Source organism: Porites lutea, chromosome 4 (genome assembly GCF_958299795.1).
Source record: "Porites lutea chromosome 4, jaPorLute2.1, whole genome shotgun sequence".
Classification (NCBI taxonomy): domain Eukaryota; kingdom Metazoa; phylum Cnidaria; class Anthozoa; order Scleractinia; family Poritidae; genus Porites; species Porites lutea.
In genome coordinates, this window is record NC_133204.1 from 9,938,683 (window position 1) to 9,966,104 (window position 27,422).

Sequence of the window (27,422 nt, forward strand, 5' to 3'; positions counted from 1 at the left end):
CAGTAAACCGAACACATTTTCCCAGTTCTTTAACTGAGGTCCCGCAAGCAGATCAGTTTCATTGTACCAAAGAAATAATAGCTACTGGGCTATGATTATTTTTCAATTATCTTTGATCAAAACGCGACCATACATCTCTTGAATTTGTTACGGATGAGACTACTGCAAGTATTATCCCCATTTGTAGACAGTGTAGGACAAACTAAATACAATACTTAATAAATAGAAGTTTCCCTCATATCCCATCGACATGATTCTTAAGAAGCGTTGAATCAACACGTTACCCTCCTACATGGTGACATTCACGTAAACACGTCATCTGACACAAAAAATTCCGAGGAGCCTATCGGAGGTCGGAGGTTCTCTTTCTCCAGAAAGTAAAGGGGTTGCTCAACTAGGTACCCTCTGACATCTCTCAGGCGAGCACGTGCTTCTCCTGGGTCCTCAACAGCAAGTCGTCTAAGATTCTAAAAATAGTTATGAATGTACCGTTTAAGTAATGGTCCAGATAAGAGGAAAGAACCAAACGCAATGAACACGTCGGAATGCAAAAAGGTGATATCTTCACTATTGTCTCTACTACATTTCTGATTGGTTTAAACATCAAATTTTACGAAATCTTCTCAAAAGCAGCATGTGTATTAATCCCTTGTTCTCTAGTCAACTTCCTTATAACAGAATCTCTTCTGAGTCTAAGTAACATAGAAATCCTATGTGAGGAAATCCTTTAACACAAAAAACAACTATAAAAAATGGAGTTTCTACATTTTATTTCGTAGTCCGCCTTTTTTGAAGGTTTACGTATTCTCTGTGTAAAAATGAAAACTTTGCTATGTGAGGACAGCGTATTGCGCCATAACAAAAGAAATCGCTTCCCTTCTTACCAGGATCATTACTTAAACTGAAGACCAAGTACGACTTTGTTTCTGCATGAAACATTTTAGTGAGTACTAAGCACCAGCTGACGCGATTGACGCACTGTGAGCATCACGGAAATAAATTTAAGATATGATGGAGGTGTAGCCTGCGTAGCCACCGGCTAGCAGTATTATTATGCGCGGGATAGTTTTTTGGTACTTTCTCGCGCGGCGACATGTGACGTAAAGGGTCTCACGTGACTCCAATGATGAAAGGCAAACGCTCTCGTCACGGAGAAAGGCCTTTGTGAAATCTGAGCGATAATTTTGCGCTGGAAAGCCTTTCCATCCTCTTACCTTGTAAGTGTTTAAATCAGACAACGAGCGAACTTTATCTGTTGGAATGCAGTGAAAAACCTGCAATGATAAATATAGCGAAACTTACCGAAGACGAAGTCATCTGCCAAACAGATAAAACCTATCAAATGATTTTAACACGGATGAATTTAGCATGAGAGAGAATTACAAAATGCTGCCTCGTCCCCAGTCGCTCGCGATAACTTTTTGGGGGATATTTGAGTTAATTCGCCACTTGTACATCCATAATGCATCTTATTTGCCCCCAAAAGTGTTGAATAAGTATCGTTTTCAGTCTCTCTTGGGACGGCTGTAATACCCAGGAGAAATGAAAAACAAAGGTCATGCAAAATTTTGGGCGGCAAATAAGGTCCATTATGGGAGATGTGCAAGTGGCGTATTGCGCTCATTCCCATCATCCCCCTGTCTCGCTTCTCCCTTGTCTCCAGGATTTCCGAGCTCTTACAGGCCTTGAGTTACCGCGTGGGGAGTGGCGCAGAATGAGAAGGACGCCTGAGCAGTCTACGTCATTTACCGGCTACAATGTCGACAGTATCGAGAATCTACATGGTGTTAAATAAGGATCCCATGAACAATGTTTCAGCTTGGTGATAAATTAAGGAAGAATGCATTTTTATCGCGTCACTAGCCTGTGGTAAGAAATTAAGGCATTCAAACCCGTGATCTCCCGGGCAACGGAAAGTTGGATCGAATTTGCTTCTCACCTCGTCATAAATTTCAGTGTTTTTCTTCGCCGTTTTCATCCAGAGATCCTGCATTTGGAAGGGAAGAAAAAGACAAAATTAAAAAGGCATATTTGATACAAACCATGAAAATTGTCAAGGCCTGGACTGCCGGCAAACGCGGTCAATCACACCTAATACGTATCTTCCGACGGCTTTTCCAAGTCAGTTACACTACGAGTAGCCCCTATTCCAGATAGTAGAGCGAGCGAAACGCGAGCGCGTGTGAAAATCACTCCACGCGAGAAAGGCGAGACGCGGCGGTCTCTCACAGCCGCGTCTCACCTTTTCTCGCGTGGGGTGATTTTCACGCGCGCTCTCGTTTCGCTCGCTCTACTATCCCTGAGGAAAAATGGGGACTACTCGTAGTCTACAAGTCAGTGTGCTAACCAATTCTTCTCGGAAAGTGCCTTACACTTACCAAAATTGCTTAGATACATTTCTTAACTTTCCTCATGCAAGTTTTAGAAACCGTAATCAACTTTACGAAAGGTTTGTAGAGCTTACCATGTAGAAACTGTCTGAAACGACATCTCTGATGTCTTCATCTGAAGGAGAGTCCAGTAAACCCAGGTGCTCTCTAAACAAAAACAAAGCCAAACAATGAAATATTAAATACCAGTGTCCGTCACATAGTGAGTGCAAAGTATGTACTGGTGGTAGTTCACTTCAAGCAACGGCAAAAGCTAATCGAAAATGCATTGTATCCGCCCTTGTTAGTTAGTTATTTAGGGGCGCTTTCCATTTGTCAGAAGTGGCAGGTCGGACCATACCCGACCAGTTAGTTTGAAAATGAAATAGGCTTTTTCAAAGAGTTTTTGCTGAAAAACGTTCTCCTCCGTGCATACTATTTAGGATTTGACTGATCTGGCTGGAGAGTTTTGATTAAAAGGGAAATTATCATTGTGACGGGAATGGTTTGACCGGTCAGTTCTGACAAATGGAAAGCGCCCCTAGGACTATCGTTTTGACTCGCTGGGGAGGGCCGAGGAAATTCGACTTTCCTAAGAGCGCCTGTGTGGAAGGCTATGCATGGTGACTTTTAATCTAATTTTTGGGAGTAAAAGCGCGCTTGAAGACACCTCTTACTTCCTTTGTTGCTCGTGAAAAAGGGACCTTTTCTGCAAGACAAAGGATATAGAATGGGTCTGCACGCGGGCTGTTGGGATTATAGCTGTATCACCGTTACCGAATAGAGAGATTAAGCACCGCGTTTAGGGCAAACGGCCTTAAATGCGATGCTTAATCTCTCTAATGTTGTGTGCATGGTACCTGAAGAGTCTTGTTCTTAAGCTGAAAGCAAACTGGCCTGCTTGATACTCCTCACCATCCATCATAGACGGCACCTATTCTCAAACAAACAATAAACATCGAACAACTCATGCAGCGGTTAAATTCAGTCCCAATTACCATAACTTTGTGCTTACTAGGCGGGTATGAATACTAGAATATCAGAGTACCTTCCCATTTTTCCACGCGAATATTTCAGCTGGATGTCGTGAACTGAATCATTACCGACGTCTTCTGGTGTCCAAATTTCTTTTAAATCGTTGAAGAAACGGATGATCAAAGTGGATACTCCCTCTACTTCGACCTCCAAAAATAATGGCATACTACGAAAAAAAACCCTTTTAAAAATCGTAGACAGGTGTGTTGAACCGCTTTATTCCTTATATCAAAATGCATGTTCGTTACACCGTTCTTTAGTAACATATCTATTACCTGTCTTAGTTTAGCGATCATTACAGCAGTAAATAGATGCTGAATACCATTAGATCCCAAAAGATACTTACGAATTCTTGGTCCTTTATGATAGCAGCTATTTCCGAATCTCTTTTTCCCAGCATACTACGATCATTGATGTTTGCTGCAAAAGAACAAAAAGCAGCTCATGTTGGATTACAGCGGTTCCTCTTTTGTATTGGTTGGAGCTGCCTGCATGCGACCTTTCTTAAAACAAACAAAAGATCTGAATGGGCGCGCAAGAGTCAAAAACCCGGAGGAGGGACTCCGCATATGAAAGGGGTGGGGATGCTCGTGGTCTCGCTTAGGGGTGTAAATTTCGGATTTTGGTCTTGCTTAGGGTGTTCAAGGCAAAACGCCATCATATTTAGCCATGAAAGTCTCATTTAGGGTCGCACGCGAAAAATATAAATATATATATATTGTCTGTGTTTCAACATGGTCTCTTTTAGGGGTCAAAAAAAGCTTGGGCCACGCCCAGATCGGTCTCCTTTAGGGGTTTAATTTAAAATTTCCAACGAGCTCCCCACCCCTTTCATACGCGGAGTCCCCCCATCCCCCGGGGTCAGAACCTACTGATGACTGACTCGTCCTCATTCTGTCGTTCTTATAAAGCGCAGGGCACAGGGGTGCAAAATGGGGGAGTAGTCCAGTTATGAAGAAGACTGGGAATGAGTCAGATACTAAACAGGTGTTAAAATAGGGCGCGCCAGGCTTGTTCAGTATGCAAGACTGGCGCATAAGTATCGTGATTTTCTCACTTTTTTTGTCTCCCAGATGACAAAAGATGAAAATAGGGCCTACACCCCAAACATCATTTTCATAAAAAATTATTGTACTGGGACATAAACCAAATATATCATGTGACATAAAATTCACCCCTTTGCTTTTTTTCTAGACCTAATTAAAAGGTAACCAAACAAAAAAAATTAAACTTAAAATACATCGGCTTTATTGTCATGAACTGAGATTTTATTCACCGTGGTATGTGTACAAAGGGTTCCCTTACCGTTTGTCCTATGATAGTCACAAGAAATTATCGCGACGTTTTGACCGCGCACTGCAGATCTTCATTAGGCGATGTCGATCTACCGAGCTGGGTACTATTGTATATAGGGAACAAGGAACATACTTATAAACTATACCTGAACCTATGATAACTGTGTTGTCATCAACAATCATCATCTTGCTGTGAACATACACCATCTCTGTTAGCTTTAGAAGGGAAGAAAACAAAACAAGGCAAAACAAGAATAAATAAATATAAAAATCTTGACATAAACTGATAACGATTTAGAGGTAAGTGGTTCTTCGTCTACCTGATTCCTGGTCGAATTGAAATTTGAAAAAGTTGGTTTTTGAGGAGTAGGGAAAATCGGTGTAAAACCTCTCGGAGCAAGGAAGAGAACCGACAACGAACTCAACCCACATATGCCGTCTACGCCGGAATTCGAACCCGGGCCACACTGGTGGAGCGCGATTGCTCTCACCACTGCTCCACCTTTGCTCCCGCGAGGAAATGGTGCTAGCCATTAAAAATACTTGGAACTTACAGGCTTTCCATGAATTTCTGAATGAGTCCTCAGTCCATAGAAAGAGATGTACTTGGAAGGATCACCAACTGAGAGAAGCAATAAAATAAAATCACAAAAGGATTGCAAAGTACGCACACGTAATCCTTTCAATTCCTAGATGGAAATTTACATTATCTTTCCTTTCCATCTCCTATTTCCAAATAAAACACTATGAGAAATACAAGCAGCATCAGCACTTTAAAAACTCAAAGGTGCCCAAGGTCAAAGTGAAAGCACAGAAATACCACATCTATTTTCATATACACTAAGGAATTTCTTCCACAATCTCAAAAGGTCTACAGATTTCAAATGCCTGGTGATTTTTTATAACTTTTGTTGAGGACAATCAAAGTCATTCAGAACATTCATAACTCGATAGAGAAGAGAAGTCGTTACGTCAAGTTGCCACGCTAGCAAAATTTCTGGATGACAACAAACCGAAAACTTCACTTAAAACGAAGTCGCACAGAATCAAACTTTATCGATCTTATTCAATCTCAATCAATCTGTCAAATATTGGCAATTTTCTGGGTTGAATCCGAAAGGACCGCATCTAAATTTAGAAAAAGAAATTTTTGTGTTGCGTTCAACCTACTCCATAAAGCGGGCGCGTGAAATAAGGAAGTTTCATGTCGCAGTCGTGCAACAACGGTAGGAAGAGTATAAAAAAGAGTGATGCACGATAGCCGAGCGCGGAAATTCCATACTGATAACGGGTCACTACCCAGATCTAGGTAGTGATTCTGACTGGTTGAATCAAATTTTCCACGCGGCCCGACCAATCAGAAGTACTACCCAGATCCTGGGTAGTGACGCGTCATCAGTATGGAATTTCTGCTCTCGTTTCTCAGACGTTCTTTGGCAGAGAAACCAGTGGTAGCGTCGCCAAATGTCGGCTATTGAGGCTAGATGAACGAGCACGTACAAAGTTATTGTTTTGACAATCGAAACCTATTGCTTTGCCGTTCTCGTTGACGTCGCCGTCGTCGTTGCTTAAGCTCCCTACTGCTATGATCCAGAAATTTTGCTACTATGGTAACGTGACGTCACACTTGTCCTCTCTACTGGCTTGAAACTGAAAGTAAACAGACAACGTTTTATAGGGCGATTTTCGCATGACCTTGAAATGAAAACAGGCGAACAAAACAGAAACAACAAACGAACGGAAAAAGAGCGATTTGATTGGTTTATCGAACGGATGCAAACGCGTGGCTTTTGGTTGGTTATTTATGGTCAAGCGAACGCTCGGGTGAAAAACTGTCATGCCTGAGAACTTTCTGGAAATCAACCGATACTTCGCTTTGACGTCATGCTGCAACACGAATGGTCAATTGAGCAATACCTTCTCCATATTAGAGTTTTCTTTGGCGGGAAAACGAAGAGTCCATGTTTTGATCTTTTCATCCACTGGCTGATAAAACAAATAACCAACACTTACTGAAACCATTTTTCAAGGTCATACGAAAATCGCTCTGTCTTGCTCTAGGATACTTGCTATAATTACCACGCTCATTGAGTCTCTCCAGCAGGGAGTGGGAAGCACGACAAATTGACCGATAATTCCAGTGAGTAATAGCGCCAATCGATCGACCACTTGCTGTCCCTATTTCACCTGCAAGAAAACAACCAAAGCAATAAATTGGCCATTCCGAGGTACGTCAAGCCTCTGTTTCAAAGCAAGGCTAAGTGCAAAGCAATAGGCCATTAAAAAATAGAGTCATTTTACTAATACTACCAGAATCCTTAAGTGCATTCCTTTCTTGTGAAAATTAGGACTTTTGTTATTTTAACCTCACTAGGATTACCAGATTTAAATATGAAAGAAAAAACGAAGTGAATTCTGGTCTTAGTAGTAAAAAGAGGTCATCATGCAAATGAACTATTGATACGAGGATGATTATATATTTATTCTCATGCTAAATAAATCTCATTTCCACAACAAAGGTTAAATTTGCATTTAGCCTCTTTTATTAAGTCAGAGTTTTTGGAACTCGGAAATGGAAATGACACAGCGATAGCGTTGTCTTTACCTTATACATTCTATTTTCCCTTGAAAAATTATACCCGGTAGGCACTGGAGAGAGAGGGCACTCGTCCTAAGTTAGAGTATGAACAGTTGTTCACGATCTAACTTTTACAGCAGCCTGATATGCGCACATAACTTTTTGGTTGAAGAATGACCTACCTTCAAAAGCGGGCAACAGTGGCATGACGACTATAACTTTAAAATTTTTCCCTTCTCTGCAAGCAACGAAAAGAAAAATATATAGTAACATTCTAGCAATAGTATAATTGTTGAGAAGCTAATCAAAAATAAATATAGATATAAACAACATTTATGGTTGGAAAACAGTGAAAAGAAAATCCTCAAACTATCTTCTAAACTCACCAAGAGTAAAAACTGTGAGTGAAAAAAGGAAGAAAATATTCAGACCAACCTGTGCGCCCTTTCTATCCGCCTAAGAAGATTCTGACCGATCTCATTCTTCACATTGTCGACGAAGAGAGACGTAATAAAGAACTGGTTCTGCAAGTAAAACAAAGATGAGCAGAAATATAATGAAGAAATGAAGACACACCATTCAATGAACGTTTTGACTCACTCCTATCAAATTGATTTTTTTGGCAACAGAACGGGAACGTCATTTGACGACATGAACGCGCGCGGAAAGGACTAAACGCGATTTCCGGTGCAAATGTGCCGCTCTGCCATTGGTCAAGCCAGTTGTTTGACTTGCGCGCGCAGTCGTCAACTGACGTCCCCGTTCTGTTGCTAAATCAGCCTAATTTATTACAGTTCGCACGCATAGTTAGATAATTGGTTCCTCTCGACATTTGCTGTACTGGGAACAATTGTTCCTCAAGAGAGTTTGGAATCTATACGTTAACTTGCACCCCGCATAAGGCTCTTATGATTGGTACTCAGCGGAGGGGACTGGAACTGTATATTTTTTATTTATTTTCTCCATTTATTCTTTATTACAGGCCATTTATATTATATTACAGATTTGAAGATATTATTCTTAAGATTTAAATATGGGATTAAAAGAATGAATGGAGAAGAGCAAGTGAAACTAATTAAATGCCCTTTGATTAAATAAAGTTTTATTTAGGATAAAAGAGAAAAAACAAGAAGTATATAAAGTATGAAATATATAAGAGAGGGGAAAAAGGAAAGTACGCAAAAAAATACAGAGCATACGAGGGTCGTTGTGGCGATGATAGGAATGCAGTGGAGAATCATCAGGCAAATTACGTTGTGCAAACGTGTTCAATGAAATTTCCATAATGTTATCCTCCTTTAAAACGCTAGTCCCAGTCTTAGTCTTTGAAGAGTACAAGCCTCTTTCGATCCCAAAAATTACGCTAAAACTTGCCCTACTCTTGCGGGATAAAAAGCAAAAAGAATTTACCTCAATGTAAATATAGTGCTGTGACGCCTCAATTGCCTTGATGTAAGCTTCATGTATGGAGCTTTCTTTTGGAACACCACCTGACCATTCACACAAGGAGCGTAGAATCTAACAGAGAAATAAGTCATAATTAACGAAAGTAACTGAACTCAATGAAGGATTTTCAGGTCACACTTGGGCTGTGATTAACCTCGTTCAAACAAGAAAACTTTGATTTGCCAAAGTCCGCTGAAAGTTTGATAGTTTTTCTGTATTCTAAAATTTACTTTATACTTTTCCCAACTTAAGAAAGTTCTAAACGGTTTACGACAATGAAAAGACTCAGACATGTCGGCGACATTTTTCAAAGAAATTCTTTATGTTTCCACAACATTTTTTTTTAGTCTTTGTTGTCCACGAAATAAGACACATCGAAGTACTAGACGACATTTGACAACGATGATGACGGCGAATGTCATCCAAACAAAAAAAAGAACAAAAAATCACAGATGTGAACTATCCCTATAGTCAAGTTGAAAAACTAAAACTCCCTGAAGTAAACTTGTACTCATGACAACAGTTAACAACAACAGTTAAGGTGACTCGACCCAGTTTTTTATAGGGGGTACCATCCTACTTTAAAGCTCTCTGGTATCCCCACCTTTACTTTTATCGTAAGTCTAACACATAGAATGGATAACATATAGATCAATCTACAATGTAACATAAAATTTTTGGCGATCGGAGTAAATGTCACGTGGTTATAATGCCACGCCCCTTTGAGGTCTGAGTCGAAAATCTGCTGTTGCTGGCATTTTTTCGTGAAAATCTCTCGGCTACACATAGTGCGCATTAGTGCCTTGCGCTGAACAGAGTTTCACCAAAATCGCAAAGACCCAATTCGAGAAATTCAACGGTTTCCAAATTTAGGTCATACTTTATGCGAAAATGATAAGCAAACTTTACACGGATTATATCTAATAAACTATGAGATTCATCTCTTTATTTTGGGCATCCTTATAACAGATGGGTCCTTGCAAGTCAGCGAAACGCTTTAGGGCCTTGTAAATGCGCGCGATTTCGAGCAAAGCAAACATATAGAAATTATAGTTTTCGCTATTTGTTGACGTTTGTCAGCGTTTAAGAGTCAATCTCACGAAAAAAGCATTTTCTTAAAAATTCGTTGTTTTTTTCCTTCAAATTTTTTCAGCGCCACAATTGATTAACTAATTACCCGGACTCTGAATTTCATGGTCATTGAAATTACCTTCTATAAGCTCAAACTTGAGTAAACACTGAAGATTTTTAGCGTTTTGGCTGAGTTTGTGCTTTGGGAGTTGTCTATTGTTTCTAGTCTGTCATGATAAAGCATTCTTGTTCAGCACGCGTGCAATGACCACGCTTGGCTGACTTCCGAATGCTCACCGAGATATGATAATTTAGTATAAGAAAATAGAAGGGATTCCCGTCACGAGTTGGTTTAATTATTGGCTTGCATTAAACCTATGAAAAAATGATATTTTTTTAATAGTAAGTAGATTTAGTGTGTAGCACTTCTTGATTTTTTTGCAAAGGCACAAGAAGCACGAGAATTGATTAAAAATTGTGAGTTAAACCTCTATGTATCACGCGATGGCCTGTCTCACTGTACCAAAATTATCATATTCGGAAGTCAGCCAAGCGCGGTCATTGCACGCGTGCTGAACAAGAATGCTTTATCATGACAGACTAGAAACAATAGACAACTCCCAAAGCACAAACTCAGCCAAAACGCTAAAAATCTTCAATGTTTACTCAAGTCTGAGCTTATAGAAGATAATGTGACAGTTTTTCAATGACCATGAAATTCAGAGTCCGGGTAGTTAGTTAATCAATTGTCGCCCTGAAAAAATTTGAAGGAAAAAAAACTACGAATTTTTAAGAAAATGCTTTTTTCGTGAGATTGACTCTTAAACGCTGACAAACGTCAACAAATAGCGAAAACTATAATTTCTATATGTTTGCTTTGCTCGAAATCGCGCGCATTTACAAGGCCCTAAATTGTTTTGCTGACTTGCAAGGACCCATCTGTTATAAGGATGCCCAAAATAAAGAGATGAATCTCATAGTTTATTAGATATAATCCGTGTAAAGTTTGCTTATCATTTTCGCATAAATTATGATCTAAATTTGGAAACCGTTGAATTTTTCGAATTGGGTCTTTGCGATTTTGGTGAAACTCTGTTCAGCGCAAGGCACTAATGCGCACTATGTGTAGCCGAGAGATTTTCACGAAAAAATGCCAGCAACAGCAGATTTTCGACTCAGACCTCAAAGGGGCGTGGCATTATAACCACGTGACATTTACTCCGATCGCCAAAAATTTTATGTTACATTGTAGATTGATCTATATGTTATCCATTCTATGTGTTAGACTTACGATAAAAGTAAAGGTGGGGATACCAGAGAGCTTCAAAGTAGGATGGTACCCCCCCAAAAAAACTGGGTCGAGTCACCTTAACAGTCGCTACCTTTGTAGGGTTTTTACGGCAGCCTAGTCCCTGGGCGTTCTCGGCTCGGTCAATCCTGGACTCTACCGTGAGCTGTGACGTCACCGAGAGACACTCGCCGCTCTTTCCCAGACTTCGCGCGGACAACGGGGCAAGAGAGAACGCCTAGGGCTAGGCTGTTTTTACGGTAAGCGATAATCAAACTACGATTTTTTTAATTTGTCTGTGTTAACTTTCTCATTGACTGTTACAGTTATGGTCCATCATTTTGGGTTAACGTAGTTTGGTCTCTGCGTAAAAGATCAATAATATTCTATAAGCCCCAAATACAAGTTTCCAGAGGAGGGAAGTTTTGATTAAAATTTCGACGGTATCCTGGGATTGAATTAACATCTTTCCGACAAACCCATTGTCCTAGCAGGTTCTTCAGTTACCTGGCACTCCACCGTTTTCACATTTTCAGATACTGTCCGTCTGTCAGCTGCCAGTTTGGAATAAGATTTGGGCAGCACGTAAGGAATGTCAGGATAAATTTTAACTTTTTCTACCTGTAAACGGAAACAAACGTAAGTGAAATGGACGGACCTCATGTTTGTTGACTTCACAATAGAAGCTAAGTTAGTTTCAAGTAAGCACTTGATTCAAGTGCACTTGAAAATCTTCAGTCGGTCTGTAGAAAATATGGCTCCACACTGGCTGCCAAAGTATATTGCTTGAAGTGCAAGCTGTCAATCATCTTTCGCGGTAAAATCACAACTGCTCGCCACAAAAGCTAAAGCCATGAGGCCTTTGCGTTCAGGAAGAGAGTTTCAGTTTTTTTCAAGCGACTTCTTCTTCTGTATTTCTCTAGAATGGCTCAACAATACGCTTTTCGGCAAAGAACTCGCCGTAGGGCTTGAGCTTGGACTCTTGCGCAATGCTTTTTCTAGGCCAAGACATGGATGTTTATCCGTCCGTTCATTAGCATCTTGGAACCGCTCCACGTGCACGTCGTGCATCGTGCACATCGCTTTCAGATGGCTTCCATTTCCTTTTGGTCAAGTGTGGTGTAGACCATACTTGGTGGCGAACGTCGGCTTATTGAAATTACGAACGTTTCCATGGCGACCAAGTAAAGTTAAAGTAGGTACATTTTACCCCTTCATACTCAAAGTGGGTTCCAAGTACACTTAGATCATTCTTGAAAGCTCTAGTGCGAAGCCAACAATTAAGTTCAATACTTTTCCTCTCAAACTTTCTGTAAAACAAACTTGCATTTAGCCGACAACTCTATCAATAAGCGGACACATGGATGGGTTGCGCAAATGCACACTTAACACAGGTTTAACTGTATCTTAGGAGGCTATAAGCTAAGAATAGCAGAACGTTTTGATCAGACGGATACTAGATAGGCTCGTCCAAGCATTCAGCTCCACCAGTGGCGCTCTCAATCTTAAGCTTGTCAATTTAAGTCGTCTCCAATTTTTACACAGGACTTTTAAAGTTTTAGTTTCCAAAAGCACTGAACTACCTTAGTGGCATTCCATCTGAGGATGAAATGTCTGGCCACGTCCCTGGCTGACGCACCAAATGTTCGCATTCCAACATCATGCCACGGCATGCGAGGAACAGCACCCCTGTCTACAGAATCTATAACAAAAGAGAGTGACCAATGGCACTGAAATATAAATTTCAACACAAACAAGTGGGAGGCCCCTTAGTGTTTTGATTGCAAGAAAGCTCCCGACTCAGAGATCGGGGTGTGCACAGCGAAATGTGTGACCTTGGGGGACCAAGGGTTGTGCAGTGGTGAGAGCACTCGCCTCCCACCAGTGTGACCCGTGTTCGAATCCTGGCGTCGACGCCATATGTGGGTTGAGTTTGTTGTTGGCTCTCTCCCTTGCTCCGAGAGGTTTTTCTCCGTGTACTCCGGTTTTCCCCTCTCCTTGAAAACCAACATTTTCAAATTCCAATTCAATCTGGAACGCACAGATACCTTTCAACGAGTTCTTAAGAACTACATAATACTTAGTAACATGACCTATGAAAATAAGAGGGCGCGGTGAGTCCAACAGGGATACGTTTTTGTTCCCGTTCTCTTTGAAAAGTCTCATTTTTGCCTCAAGTGAAGTCAGTTTCTTCCTTGTAAACTTACAATCTTAGCCTCCTCTGGATTAAGAACCCCACGCACCTTCACTGTTTTACTCTTTTTCTTTCAGTATATTAGCATAACAAGTACAACTTAAAACTGAAAAGTTGGGGGAAAAAAATCATGTAAGGAGAGTGCGAAACAGCGATTATAAAGTGACACAACTGTACGTTCAACGTTTTGCAGTGTTGCTTCAAAGCCGACGAATGAAGACGGAAACTTTAAATTAGGTCGAGGTAAGAATGTTTTTAGGTTGAAAATATTTTGAATGAACAATAAAACAGTTATAGGATTTGGCTTTCGTATGTTATTAAGACTAGCGCAGATTTCGGAGGTTATTAGAGAGTTTTAGATTCCAAGACAAGGACGACTACGAGTACGAGATTTCCTCAATACTGAGTAGTGCTCGCGCATGAACCAGCGTCATTTTGGTGGGAAAACGTGATAGTCGTCGTGATTCTACTACAAGTTTTTTGCGAGAATGTCGTTGCGGTGGAAACAACTTATCCTCAAATGTTAGACCGGGACGGCTTAACCTCCTTCAATTTAGATAATACTGGTGAAAAAAGCACAGTGAAGCTTTCCGGGGTGGCTATGCTATGAGAATAGCATAGACTGTATATCGCTCGTTACCTTCAAACGGTTTGTTCACTTCAAAAAAATCCCTATTGACCGGATTAGAGTAATCTTTTCCCAGCCATATTTTGCTTCCTCCGGTAGTCCCGGGTTCCATCTGTAACCTAGCCCCGTCTACTACTTCGGGACGAAACGGTAACTTCATTCCCTCCACTGTTCCTTCTACAATCAAGGCGCCGATTTTCCTAATTTGCTCTTCCTGTTTGGAAATATAAGAAGATTTCGTACAAATGTGAACAAGAGCTGCGTTAATACTACTTTATATAAAGCTATTTCGAGAAGGTTGTCGGACAAAATGTGCACGCGACAATCCCGAAAGGTAATATGGGATATGATCAATACCCGGTTCCTGACAATATAGCTGTCGAGCCTACTTTTGTTGCTGCCTTTATCACGCACAAGCATACGTCTATGACTTGTCTTAACATTCCTCCAAATTTCTTTGAAGAACAGTGAACTCAAAACCATCCACAATACCTTTCGGGCTTGTCACGTGCACCTTTTACGACAACCTTTCTCGAAATAGCTGTATACGCACCGCTTTACATGTCGACTGTGAGATTGAAGTAAGTATCCATACATTGTATGTTCACGAGCAAAGCATAAAGATGCCTTCACGTGCGATAAATATCAGCATAAGTAACAAGATATATCCAAGCAGAGGTTTTCAAGTTTTCGAAAGTTTAATTCCAACAGGGTGAACTAAGACAAATCCCATTGTTGTTCAGCTCATCGTAGATATCATGCTCGTTTTTTCCGAGTTTTCCTTGTGTAAATATTTCCATTTTTCCCTTTTTACATATTCTACCTCTTTTCGTTCATGCGTTTACACCTGTGTTGTGGATGTTTAAGGCTGATTTTCTATTTTAATGGGACACCCCCCCCCCCCCGGGCTCTACTTACCGTTTTGCTTACAGGCGGAGGCAGTAGTGCTGATCCAAAATCTGTCAGACGGTGCGAACAGTTATCCCAGCGCCCAAAACAAAGATCAAGACCTAAAACGAACCAATATCAGCCTGAATAAAGTTAACAAACAAATAAACGACAAAAAAGAGAAAAACAAAAAAATAAGAAAAAAAAACACGAGGTAACACTTTGCAAACCTATTGCCACTATCTCTCCTTTTAAATCTAGATTGAAAGCATTTCTCCTCAGCTGATTCTCCACTTATAAATATTATTTGTTTTTTTGCTTCTTTTTGTACATTTAGTGTGTTTTGTTTTGCTTGCTTTTTATCCTAACTTATAAACATGATTTCTCGCTGCTTATTTATTAGATTTATAGTATTAGGTTAGGGAGGGAGTTCATGTAAAAAGCCCTTACGGTTTCAATTTGAGCTTCCTCGCCAGAAAAATACTTCTAACTGTTTCACTTTTGTAATTTAGGTCAATTTTAACCTTCAACTATTATTTTTCCAATGTTTTGAATGACTGTATTTTTTTTTCTGACAAATGAATAAACTGAAAGCGTAACATGTTTCAAGGTGTACAACAACATAACATCTGAACACCTTTGCCAAAAATTCTTGAAAATGAGGACCGACTACGATACCAGGGTTTCTCTTCTAGATTCCAGTTGTCCCTTCCCAAAACAAATTATTGCAAAAAACGTTTTGGTTATAGGGGTGCATTTACGGTATTTGGAAAAAGTGATCTCATCTGAATCCTGCAAGGATTCGTTCATTTTATCTATCCCTTCGCTTAATTCGTGCCAGGGATCTTTATAAGGGATAGCAGGAGCCGATTACTGAGATAGCTTATTTAGGGCATTTAAGAATTTACCTCCAAGAAAAGCCACCTTCTGATCGACGACCACCAACTTTTCATGGTGAGCCCAATAAACCACGCGTTGCCCTGCTATATGGTCTGGATGCCGCAAAACCTGAAGCCAGGGCGAGTTAATAAACAGAAGGTAACCACTGTCATTATTCCGTAAGATTGACTACTTCCTTACAATAGGTACAAATAATAACTTCCCAAAAGTGAGCGTGTGCACTGTATGTGAAGCAATACAAACTACTTATTAACCGAGAGTGAGGTCATTACAGGGAATGAGTTGTACACTTGAGCCCCGATGAAGTCAGGTGACACTGGTCAGCGGATACCTTTTTTGACAGGTGTCAATTGACCATAACATGGATGTTTATAAGGATGTCCACTATCAAGTTAAACACAGATTGTACATGCCTTGGACACCTAGCTAGTACTTCCCGGTCATTACAAGAAAACAGCCAATCAGAGAGCGCGTACTATTGTAGCCATATACAGTCATGTAATAATAAATCATATGTAAGCAATGAGTATTAGGTCTACACTTTGGGGAGACCACCAGGGGAAGGAAATTTGGGTTCAATGAGAGGAATTACGTAATATCTTATGTTCTAAACCTTGGAAGGCTATCTCCTATTGAACATAGATCAATGACAGAGAAAAAAAATAGTTATGAGGTTGATAGCCTGCGATCTGCCACTCTGAAATTAACACTAATCATGAATACATTATACCAGTAGCCACATATCAATAACGATGAGACAGCCACGAAAAGCGCCTGCCGTTAAGCGAAAAATGATAGGGAAAGAAATGGAGGGGAGGGGCTTACAATAACCTTGCTGGTCATTTTTATCAACCTACTACCACCACATGTTTATACCCAATGTGACATTTGGTTTTTGTACCTTGATATTCGGGTGTAGACTCATCAGTTTTGATTTGGTGTAAGCGCTGTTGATAGTCAGAGCGAACTCTACCTCTTTGTAGATCAAAATATAGATTTTCACTCCATCTTTCTGGTAAAAGAGAAATACAAGACAAATTAATGAAGGCGCAAAGGGTTGTCAATTTTTAATCCATTCTCGCGCTCCAAGGTGGACGAAAAACTGCAAATACGTATTCACTGTTTCCCTGACAGGATGCAGGGCATGACCAACCCTGAACTGCAATCAACGCCAACACCTTACGAATGAAGTTTTGGCTGAGAAAACAGTCGACATTTCACGACGCCACCACTGGCTTCCCCGCGAAAATGACGTCTGAGAAACGAGCGCAGAAATTCCCCACTGATGAAGCGTCAGTACCCAGATATTTGGGTAGTGCATCTGATTGGTTGAAGCGCGGCACGACCAATCAGAGGCAAAACCCAGATCTGGGTAGTGACGCGTCATCACTATGGAATTTCTGCACTCGTTTCTCAGACGTCATTTCGCGGGAAAACCAGTTATGGCGTCGCGAAATGTCGGCTGTTTATCAAAAAAGCAATCATGAGGTAAGTATAGTGGAATACCATTAACTCATTAATTCCCAGAAGTGATTGTAATGTAACTTCCCCTTATAATATCAATACATTATCGAGCAGATAGGTGATGAGAATAGACAGATGTATCAGCTATATAACTCCAAATTTTCTTAACTTATGTACAAGGACATGTACAGCAGACAGAAAGGAGACCTACCAATCAGATCTTGGCAGTTAAAGATTTATCCATGATCGTATAGTACTAACAAGGTTTAGTGTGTGTTTTTTTTGTTTGCTTGTTTGTTTGTTTGATTTACCTCTAAGAAAAACGAATGTGTTAGTTAAATGGCCTTAAGACCCACTAGTCTCCTGTAGCTCATTGGTAGAGCATCAGGGGCCCGTTGCTTAAAAGTCCCGGTAACTTTTCGGGCCCGAAATCAAATATTCAAATCGAAATAAAAAGAACAAGAGCGCGGGTCCTGGCTAGCAAACAATTCCATTTTGTTTCATTAACTGACAGTTTTATCATGTTAGATGCAAAACTATTGAAACCTCGATCTTTAATGTAAACGGCAACAGCTTACCGGTCCCGTTAATTATCGGGACTTTCGAGAAACGGGCCCCTGGTCTCGCAACCAGAGAGTCATAAGTTCGACTCCTGTTAGAAGAACTCGGGTTACTTTTTCCTCTAAGGCGCTGATAGTTTCACTCCCTGAAAACCATCATTTCTCGAACGTGGCAAATGTATTTACGAGATGTTTACGTTAAACGGGTGGTACCATCGCCTCCCACGCGAACGTTCTTAGGGATTCGTCACGCATTCCTTTCGATGGGAGGATCGCGTGACGGGCCAAAAGAACGTCTGCGTGGGAGGTTAGCGGTACTGAGACGGGATTCTTCTGTACCGCTTTTCTCTCTAGAATGTTGTCCAGTCTCCACTCATGGCCAGCAGTGACTGGTCGCCGAAGATAAACCTCTGGGCTGATCCTGAAAAAAAACCATCAACATTATAAACAACAACAACTATTGACTAATTTGTGACCAAGCGCAAGGTCAAGATACTAGCTGATACTGTACAGCTCCTTCTTCCCTTTTAGTGGACGCCAATGAAATAAAGGACCACAGAAGCTGAGACCTGACAAACACAAGGACAATATTTACGCGTTTTTGAAAAATACGATTTGTGAGGTGAGTATAACGATTATAATTGTAATGATGGCAGACATTCCTTTTTTCATGAGAGAGCGACGGTGGCAATACCGAGGTGACAAGAGATAGCTCTCCACCTTGCCTTCACTACCAAGGACCTTCTGCTAAATGTAAGATAGAAAACATATATGAAAATCACCACATTTGTATGAAGTGAAGATGAAACACATTTTGACCGTCTCCTTTTCTTTGACTCCCTGTATTTCGGAGTGCATTACGGGTGTCCTGTCTTTGAGTATTTAGAGATGAGTACTTCTCCCCTATGAACGACGCACTCTCCAGCATACTTAACCTCCTCAACGAACTTTGCGTGTAGTAAATCCTCTATTAGCCTCCCCTGTCAAATAAGCCCCCCTCTTTTTCGGGGAAAAAAGTTAATAAGCCCCCCTTCTCTTTTAAAACTTCATGTGGACTAATCCGCGATGATTTATTCACCAACTGGAAGTTCAGATTTGTTTTAGATCCTCGGCTGCAGGACCTCCAACTTCTTGTACTTGAGCTTTTCCACTTTGTATTCTAGTTCTTCATGGAGAACTGATACAATCGTCTTTGCTAAATTAAATAAGCCCCAGTCTCAAATGCACCCACCGTCTCTTTTTAGTCCCCCTCCCCCTTAAATGTGTTTGAAATATATAAGCCCCCCGGGGGATTTAATTGAGGATTCACGGTATTCAATACTTATCATCACTTACCACCAGCCAGTTAAGAAGATCTCTTCCTCTGCAGATTCCAAAGCATCAGCTACACTATCGAAATATGACTCTCCATCTACAAACCTGCCGATGAATCAGTTTTGGTTATTATATATCTGCAAAACTGTTTCCAATGTGGTCACATAAATACAGGTATCATTTTAAGTAATTTACCAAAGCATCGGATAAAAATTTTCGTGCATTTTGGTTAGCCCGCGTAGCTCGGAATATCCTTGCCTTTTCACTGTTTTGGGACGGAATTCAAAATGGCGTCTTCCTACCCAACAGTTCCCGAAGATTAAATTCTAGCGATAAATGAAGCAGTTGTTCCAACAAATACCACGACAGCAAGGTTTCTCGGGGTCTACTGGTTGATAGAAGATGATTTTATGCACACGACAAAATCGATCCCCGAAATATATTATTTGTAAACATTGTCCATTTATGATGTAAAGAAAGCTCTCTCTCTCTCTCTTCCTCTTAATAAGAAGTGACTTCTTTTGTTTGTAGGCCAATTCCGAGTTCCAAAAACTCTTGCTTTCAAATCGAGGCCAAGTGCAAAAGTTTTCTTGTGAAATGAGTTTTATTCACATGAGAATTGAAAAACATTTTCATATGAATGGCTTTCAGTTAAACCTCATTTTGAAAATGAGGCTTGAGGCAACTCGACAATGGCCCGTAGGTTGGTGCCGGTTTACCACGTGCAGTTATGATATCAGCCGTTATCACGTGTAGTTATGATATCAGTCGTTATCACGTGCAGTTATCATATCAGTCGTTATCACGTGCAGTTATCATATCAGTCGTTATCACGTGCAGTTATCATATCAGTCGTTAGCGCATGCAGTTATGAAATCAGTCGTTTTCACGTGCGGTCTTGTTCCTCGTCGTTATCAAGAGCAGTACCGGTAATGATATCAGTCATTAGGACGCACTTGCAGTAGGATATCCGCAGTAAACTCACCACTGAGCACAGGAGTTATCCCTGACCGGGGCAAATGAATCGTGAGGATGTTCTTTTATCCAATCTGCACCAGCTGTCGCCATCACGTGAACAATCGCTTTCATCCATTCACTGTCGGTCAAAATTTACACCTTTATTGGTCTACTTGAAATACGGTTATAATAACCATGTCTCAAAGAGGTTACTCACAAAAGTTTTGTAAACTCTAGCTTTAGAGCTGTAGCATTCAACTGGTAGTAAGATCCCCACCTCCCACCTCAACAGAAAATTCTGAAATTCCACGTACACAGGGAATGGAACATTTTTCGCGATTATATTGAATTTCCGTGAAAAAGGAACAACCTTATCAGATAATCCCAAATTTTCCAAAATTTCGTCCTGGAAATTCTGTTTGCCAGAATTTCGAGAATTTTCAGTTAAATGGTTTCCTTTCAAAACTTTTACAGTTTGAGAATTTTTTGAATTCTCGGAAATCAGGGGCAATATTTTTACTTTTAGTAAACGTTCCCTCATGAATATGCTGATGTCCCTATCAATTGCCGAAAGATTCTAGGGGAAAAATTACCCAGAAAATTTCCATTTCATCAGCTGTCGTTTCGAAAGACCAGGAAAGTTTGTTTGAATAAAAGGCGGCCTTGGAATCTACGAAGTTTTCCAGTTTGGCAATTTTTGCCCACACGGAAGAGATCAGTTAATCGACACCAACAAAGAAGTCCGAGTTAGGCGCAATTTCTTGCGTGTTGACTATATATTGTACCTTGCTTTCCGCTCTGTCCAGCACTTCAACAGAAGTTCCCTACAGAGGAAAAATTTTTTTTTGAGGGGTAAACTACAATTAACAATAAAAATTAAAAACTAAAATCAACATAAATTTATTTAACTATTTTCGCAGAAAAAACAAGGTATTATTTCATTATTCATGTTAGTTGAATAGAAGCTAATAAAACACTTTTGTCCGCCAAAGTCATTAATCCACTTAATGGTCTCCAATTTCATTCAAGAAACTCCAATTTAACGAATGGCCCTACTTTGCCATATGACTTTTTAGCTACAGTTTACAGATGATGTGAAAATGTGGTAATAACAAACAAAGTTGGATTTTGATGTTCTTGTCCGTTTTGACTCGCGGGAGATCTGCATGTCTGAATGAACGCACCGCAAAATGTAACCTCTTCTTGACAGAATGACGTTTCGAGGCTTTTCCCTCAAAAATTTATTTCTGAGCTAACAAAACTAGTTTTCCTTTCAGATTGCTCCTGTATGATGATTTGGCAAAGTTACATATTAACCTTAGTTTCTACAAAACACCCCGGTTAGTTATTCACCTGCTCTGGTTATGCACAAGCAAACCATGACTGACACCTGTCTGCTTCCTTCCATGCTTGAAGGAGAACTCTTTGTCCATTAAAACTACACCCCTCACTTCTTTATCCTTGGGGCTATATTCAGTTTAAAGACAGAAAATCGCTACGTAAACTGAACAAATCGCTACGTAAATCGCTACGTAAACTGAGCATGCTTCCCAGTTGAACAGTAACTATTTTACCACATTGACGAAAGCAAGAGTGCGCTTAACTACATTGGTCATACGTGTAAAAGTCATCTGGGCTAGCAGCAAAGAAGTTTACCAAAGTTTTTAAGCATCACGTTTTCGAAAAATATGACGGAATTACTGTCCGTCCGCCCTCCCGTCTTTCCTCCGGTCGAACGGCCTGGTCCTGTCCATCCGTCCGTCCGACCTGTTGGTCAGTCGGTGCGTCCCTCCTTCATCTGTCCAGTTGGTCGGTCTGGTCCGTCCATCTGTCCATACGGTCGGTCTGTCTATCTGTCGGCCCAGTCTGCCCTTCCATCGGTCCGGTCCGTCCGCCCTTTTAGTCGGACGGTGGGTCTGCCCTTCCGGGTCGTCAGTCCGTCCGTCCGTTAATCAATCTATCAAAAATTTTATTGATTTATATATACCACACGTTTATATTCTTTGTGGTTCCTACCTTACATATGCAATAAAACTGTCTTTAACCACAAGCCATCTACAAAAAAAAAAAAAGGGCATAATCAAATGTCTGTATATCAAGGATCTCACGTTCTAAATATGCATAACAGTGCAGTAAAATCTTCAGGGATGTTCCATATGCCACTAGGAAACACGTGTGCGACAGTATTATTTAAAAACACAACTGGACAACAGTGGAAGGACAGTGTTGTGCAGAGATACACATTAAGCTCAATTGTGAGGCAAAAAGACTCAATGACCCAGTTTGAATAAAAAATGTCAATGTGGACGGCACACTATAAAAAAAAAAAATGCGCACCAGCAACAGTGCAGTTTTTCAGGTGAGCAACTCAGTCTCAGTATTTCCTGAGCGTAAAGTTTGTTTTTGAAAGTAAAGGAAGAATGGGGGGAGCGATAAAGTTGATCAATAAGGCGGGGCACCGTCTAAGAACGAAGCATGGGAGAGGAAATAAGTTTAAATACTCAAACTATGGTAAAAAAAAATGACTAGCACAACATCAAAAAAGAATTTGATTTACTTTTTATTACCTCTTGTCCCATATTCCCCATGACAATCCAGCACAGCAACTGCAGCAGCCCGCTGGGAACTTCTGCCCCCCTGCTCGCTTTCTCAAAACACCTTCCCTGAAAAGTACAGTACAATAAAATAAAATTAGGATATTGAGCAAAAGAAAAATGCAAAAGAATACTGACAGTAACGAGGCCTTGTTGAGGCAAAATTCTGACAAGCTACACGACCTTGAAACAGCGACAGGACAGCAGAAATGGCGACAAACGAGACAAAGATGGGTTCAAATTGCGACAGCGACAGAGAAAAGCTATTGTATTGCGTGCAAACTAGACCCAGGGGAAGTAAACTCCCACATGAAAGGGTTGAGCATGATCTCATTTGGGGGTGTAAGTTGCAGATTTTAGTATCACACAGGCAGGGTGTCATTCAGGATGGAACATGCCCACATATTCACTTTGGGCTGGAAATAAAGAAAGCAAGGGTAGAAAACAAGAAGGAAAGAAGAGAAGGAAATTTCTTTATTGCAACATCTATTTCTAAGCTCTTATTTGGCTATCTTTAGTTGGGCGAAACATTATCAGCTTGAGTTACTCCCATATTGGTCTTCTATAAGGATTTGCTTCTAATTTTCTTCCTTTTCCTCTTTTAATAGTTATTGTGTATGTAAATGTTTATATCAGGGGTACCCAACGGGGATATAGTTCAAAGCCACTTAACATAGCATTGTTGAACGTATTTTAGTATTTAAAACGGTAGATATAGGCATATTTTTATCCCCTAAAAGCTTTTCATCTGTGCGGATTTCCTAGCTGAAAGTCTAGTAATCCGAAAATTATAGGGATAAAAACTTACCTTCTCGAAAATTTCAGCCAGGAAAAGGCTCCCGAAAATTCTAGGTGGCCTTTTTTAGGGTCAAAATCCGTTAAAAATGGGTAATTATACCATTTTGTAGATGTTCGAAAATCCTAGGAGAGGCAGGCAAGCAAGAAATTTTACAACAAATGTTCCGAAAATTCTAGATCTCAAATCGTCTTCCGAACAGATATTTTCCAAAAATTGCCGTGGGGAGCCCCTGTTATATAAACAAGGGGCCAACAAGATAACATTAGTTTACTTGGCCTAGCCTCTACACACCAAAAATAGGAACAGTAAAAGGAGACACAAGCTTAAGCATCATGCATAAGCTTCTGCTTATATTATGTGTGTGTGTAAAAATCTGTGTGTCATCCTTCTGCTTGCTCATACTTGTAAACTGGGCTTGATGACAAAAATTTAAAATAAAATGTATGTGTAGCTACAGAATGAAAAAAAAATCATTGCCTACAATTGCCCAATGAAATAAATGCCCTGAAGAAGAAAAAAAATTTACTCACGTTCTCTTTTCTCCCAGCTCGTACTGAAAGGAAAGATGACTAACTTCCAAAAAATGCAAGGTCTCTTTGTGATTTCGATAGTTGGGGTTATCCAGAATGACCTGTAAGTACTTTTGTAGAGCTTTTTTTCTTTTTTCCATGTTAGTTGTTGTGGCAAACATGTCTGGCCTCCTTGGCAAGTGTCTGCTTGGTAGATGACGAAGCTCAGGTGTGTGATCCCTTCGCAAACTGTGCCGACGCACATTGACTTTGTGAAAGAACAGCTCTGCATCAAGTTTTAAGAAGTGTTTATACCGTCGCCTAATTTCCCAGCTGAAGCTCCCATGTGTAAGCTTTATAGTGTACCTGAATACCAAGAGAGAAAGGAGATGAAAATAATTTTTATACATGTTCATTTACTATTAATCAAATAATTTCAGTCTAATAAATCTTACTGGTGGTATGATTCATTATAACATTTAGGGATGTAGCTTGTGGATGATGCAAGGTGAAAGACAAGTGATTAACAAAATAATGGCTAAGCACAGCACAGTTGCATGTTTATAATATGGCTCAATCCACCAGCAGGTAAGATAATCAAGGGAATCCTGTTTTCTGATTGGCCACCCGAAATTAATACAGTAAGGCCAATTGCCTGCTCGGTATTTCCCTTGTTGGTATCTTATTTCTTTCTTGTGATTCTATTGATCTTGAATTGCTAATTTGGTGAGGTGTCCTGATAGCTGGCTACCAGAACTGATCAGAGGCAAGATTGGGCCTACAACAACTACATCTTCCCCACTCCAGAACACCCACAACGTCTCTAAAGAAAAGATACATGTATTGCTTTTGTCATACATTAAATCCTCTAACTGACCAAGCTTGTTTGGGTCAAGATGGCTGTCAGTGACTGTTTTTTTTTTGTTCTTTTTTTATTTCAATTTTTATTGACCTCCACTTTGTCTTGCTGCATAAAAATGCACAATAAAAAAGAACTAAAAAAAGATCTCACCAAATGCATGTATATCAAGTCATCATCTTGACCTCATGCGTGGTCAATAACGTAAATTTAATAGTAGTTAGGAAGCTGTGTTATTTTAGTATAAAAGAAAAATAAATAGAGCACATCTTACAGATTCGGATTGAATGGGTGGGTCCTTGGTGCCCGTTCAACATCAATAACCTCAGCTGTAACCTTTAATCCTGGAAGAAACGCTCCTTTCTTTTTGTCTTGAGAATGATAACTAACACTGCTGTCAAACACATCGTCATCTGCAAACTCTTCTAGATTTATACACACTGATCCAGAATCTAGAGTAATTATATAAGCCAAAATTTATACATTCAAGAGATGATCGATCCTCTTAAAGGCCAGTTGCAGTGTAATTGACAATAGGTTGGATACTTGTGGGGACTTGCAACTGAGGTCACACTTAGTTCACTATTAGTAACTCCAAATTGGTCTGTAATTGTATAAATGATTAACAAAACTGGACAACGATGTATTTTGAGTCCAATTTGTTTAATCTTATGATATAGACATGAGTGTTTTACTTGAAAACCAGAGGCAGATCCAGGATTTTTTTAGGAGGGGGTGCACTCGTCTCTTGCTCTACTTCAACACCAATAAACCACATAGTTTTTTTTTTTGTTTTGCAGAATACCAGTTGTATTAGAAAACCGCAGGTCATCTGAGGGGGGGGGGGGGGGGTGCACCCCCTGCACCCTCCCCCTAGATCTGCCCCTGAAAACATACCACTTGTAAAATTCATAAAAACTATACATCCAGGACCCCTGAAAATACATACTCCCTAGCCAGGTAAGGAGAATGCACTTGGGTTCCTAGTGGCCTGAGTGGATGGTCTGTAATGTCCTTTGGCAAGACTATCTATTATTTTATTGGTCCTTTTGTCTATATAATAAAAAGAACATTACACGGCAGCTTTCAGGCAAAACAATATTTCACTCACTCGCTGCACTTGTTGGTAAAATATTGTTTTGCCACTCGAAAATAAAATTCATATCTTTGCACCACTGTGTGATATCCTCTATATACAAAACTGTAAGCAGGATTATACACCAAATATTGGACAGCACAAAGTTAAGATAAGTTAAGATTTTAAAAACCATTTTAAAAGTTGTGTGCATGATGACATGTACCAGGCATGGATCTAGGTTAAATACTTAACTATAAAATTCTAAACGAATGCCGCAGGTGCAAGCTCCTAGGGAGGTCAAGGGGCATGCATGCTTCCCCAGAAAATGTTTTGGATTTTTACTCCTTAAATTTACCCTTTCCTGGGTTTCAGAGTCATTCAGACAGAATATTGGCCAGATTTTAACTTTGGAAAGTATTTTTAATCATTAAAAATATATTGATTATGAAAAATCTGACCAATTTTCGTAAAACGGTGGAAACTGGTGTCGTGTACTGTCCAATTACTTACTAGGTATGATGCGAACTGCACTATTCCACTGTCCTATCATTGCCGAAATCAGGGCAGCTGATAGCAAATCAATAGTATTGTTGTAGTAACTGTTATGATTAAAGGTGTCTTTAAGCTAAAATAAAAATTATTGTAGTCAAGGTGGACATGTGTGAATAAGTGCACATGCATATACATGTATGTCATGGTTCAATTTTATCCTTGGTTTAAATTTTATCTTATTTTGTTTTTGGGTAAGGTAATGTATGATATAATGAGTTTGAAACAAAAAAAAAATGAAAATTAAACCAAAGATAAAATTGAACCACAACACAATTATAATATACCATCTCTGCCAATAATAAAGTTGTTCTAAGTTGTTGCTTGTTGTTGCTTAAGTCACTGCAGGGATAAAACATTTGCAACATTTTTGCTACTTATATTGAGCAACTTAAGAATTATATGTTCAACCTTTTCACTTTAATAGTGGCCTGAATGTTAAAAAAAAAAACAATTAAGAAAAAAACTTATTATGGTACAATGTGAATGTACTACCAAAGAGCTTTATTGAGATAACACTACATCCACAAATTTAAGAGTTGGTGTCAAATCATCCCACCAAATGATTAATGGTCAAGGAGAAAAATAAAGATTCAATAACTGCATAAATTGCTATGAAATAATAATACCTGTATCAGTCCTCTTGTTCATGACAGCTAAGTTGTTACTAGTAGAGCTACACATTCTGACTGACACCTGTTCTTCAGTCACCACACTGTCTTTGTCTGGCTGAGAAATAAACAGCTTCACAGCATTGTTTGAGATGCCTGCCATGGTGATTATATGGGGTATGCTGATCCCTCAAAATAATTCTGGATGTGAACCAGCCTGTCTGCAGTGACTCAGATACATAAATACGGACAGTTGGACATTCTAAAAACATAGAAGGCAAAACAAGAACAGTTTAAACATTCAAAAAAAAAAATGGAAAAAATGATATAGCGAAATAATCATCCTCTTCAAGTTCCTTTACATAATGCTTCTTCGAGTTAAAGCACCAAAGATATATAGGACAGCTTAATTTGATTAATCTAATTATTTTACTAA

The 27,422-nt window shown here is 39.8% G+C and overlaps 1 protein-coding gene across 1 annotated transcript; it reads right to left on the reverse strand.

Moving 5' to 3' along the window:
• LOC140935754 (phospholipase D1-like) lies at positions 1-27,207 on the reverse strand. Its single transcript, XM_073385319.1, has 28 exons — positions 27,005-27,207; positions 25,023-25,200; positions 23,911-24,255; positions 22,555-22,650; positions 22,004-22,042; positions 21,341-21,454; positions 20,773-20,811; positions 20,016-20,126; positions 19,052-19,135; positions 18,056-18,137; positions 16,594-16,704; positions 15,701-15,800; positions 14,823-14,914; positions 13,917-14,118; positions 12,666-12,784; positions 11,590-11,703; positions 8,688-8,795; positions 7,713-7,801; positions 7,460-7,515; positions 6,779-6,886; positions 5,254-5,321; positions 4,846-4,915; positions 3,751-3,824; positions 3,230-3,303; positions 2,465-2,537; positions 1,940-1,987; positions 1,215-1,274; positions 1-467 (listed from the first exon to the last, which is right to left on the reverse strand). Exons 1-28 carry the CDS (start codon positions 27,147-27,149, stop codon positions 303-305), a joined length of 2,964 nt encoding a protein of 987 aa, XP_073241420.1. The 5' UTR covers positions 27,150-27,207; the 3' UTR covers positions 1-302.
• Positions 27,208-27,422: the final 215 nt, after the last annotated feature.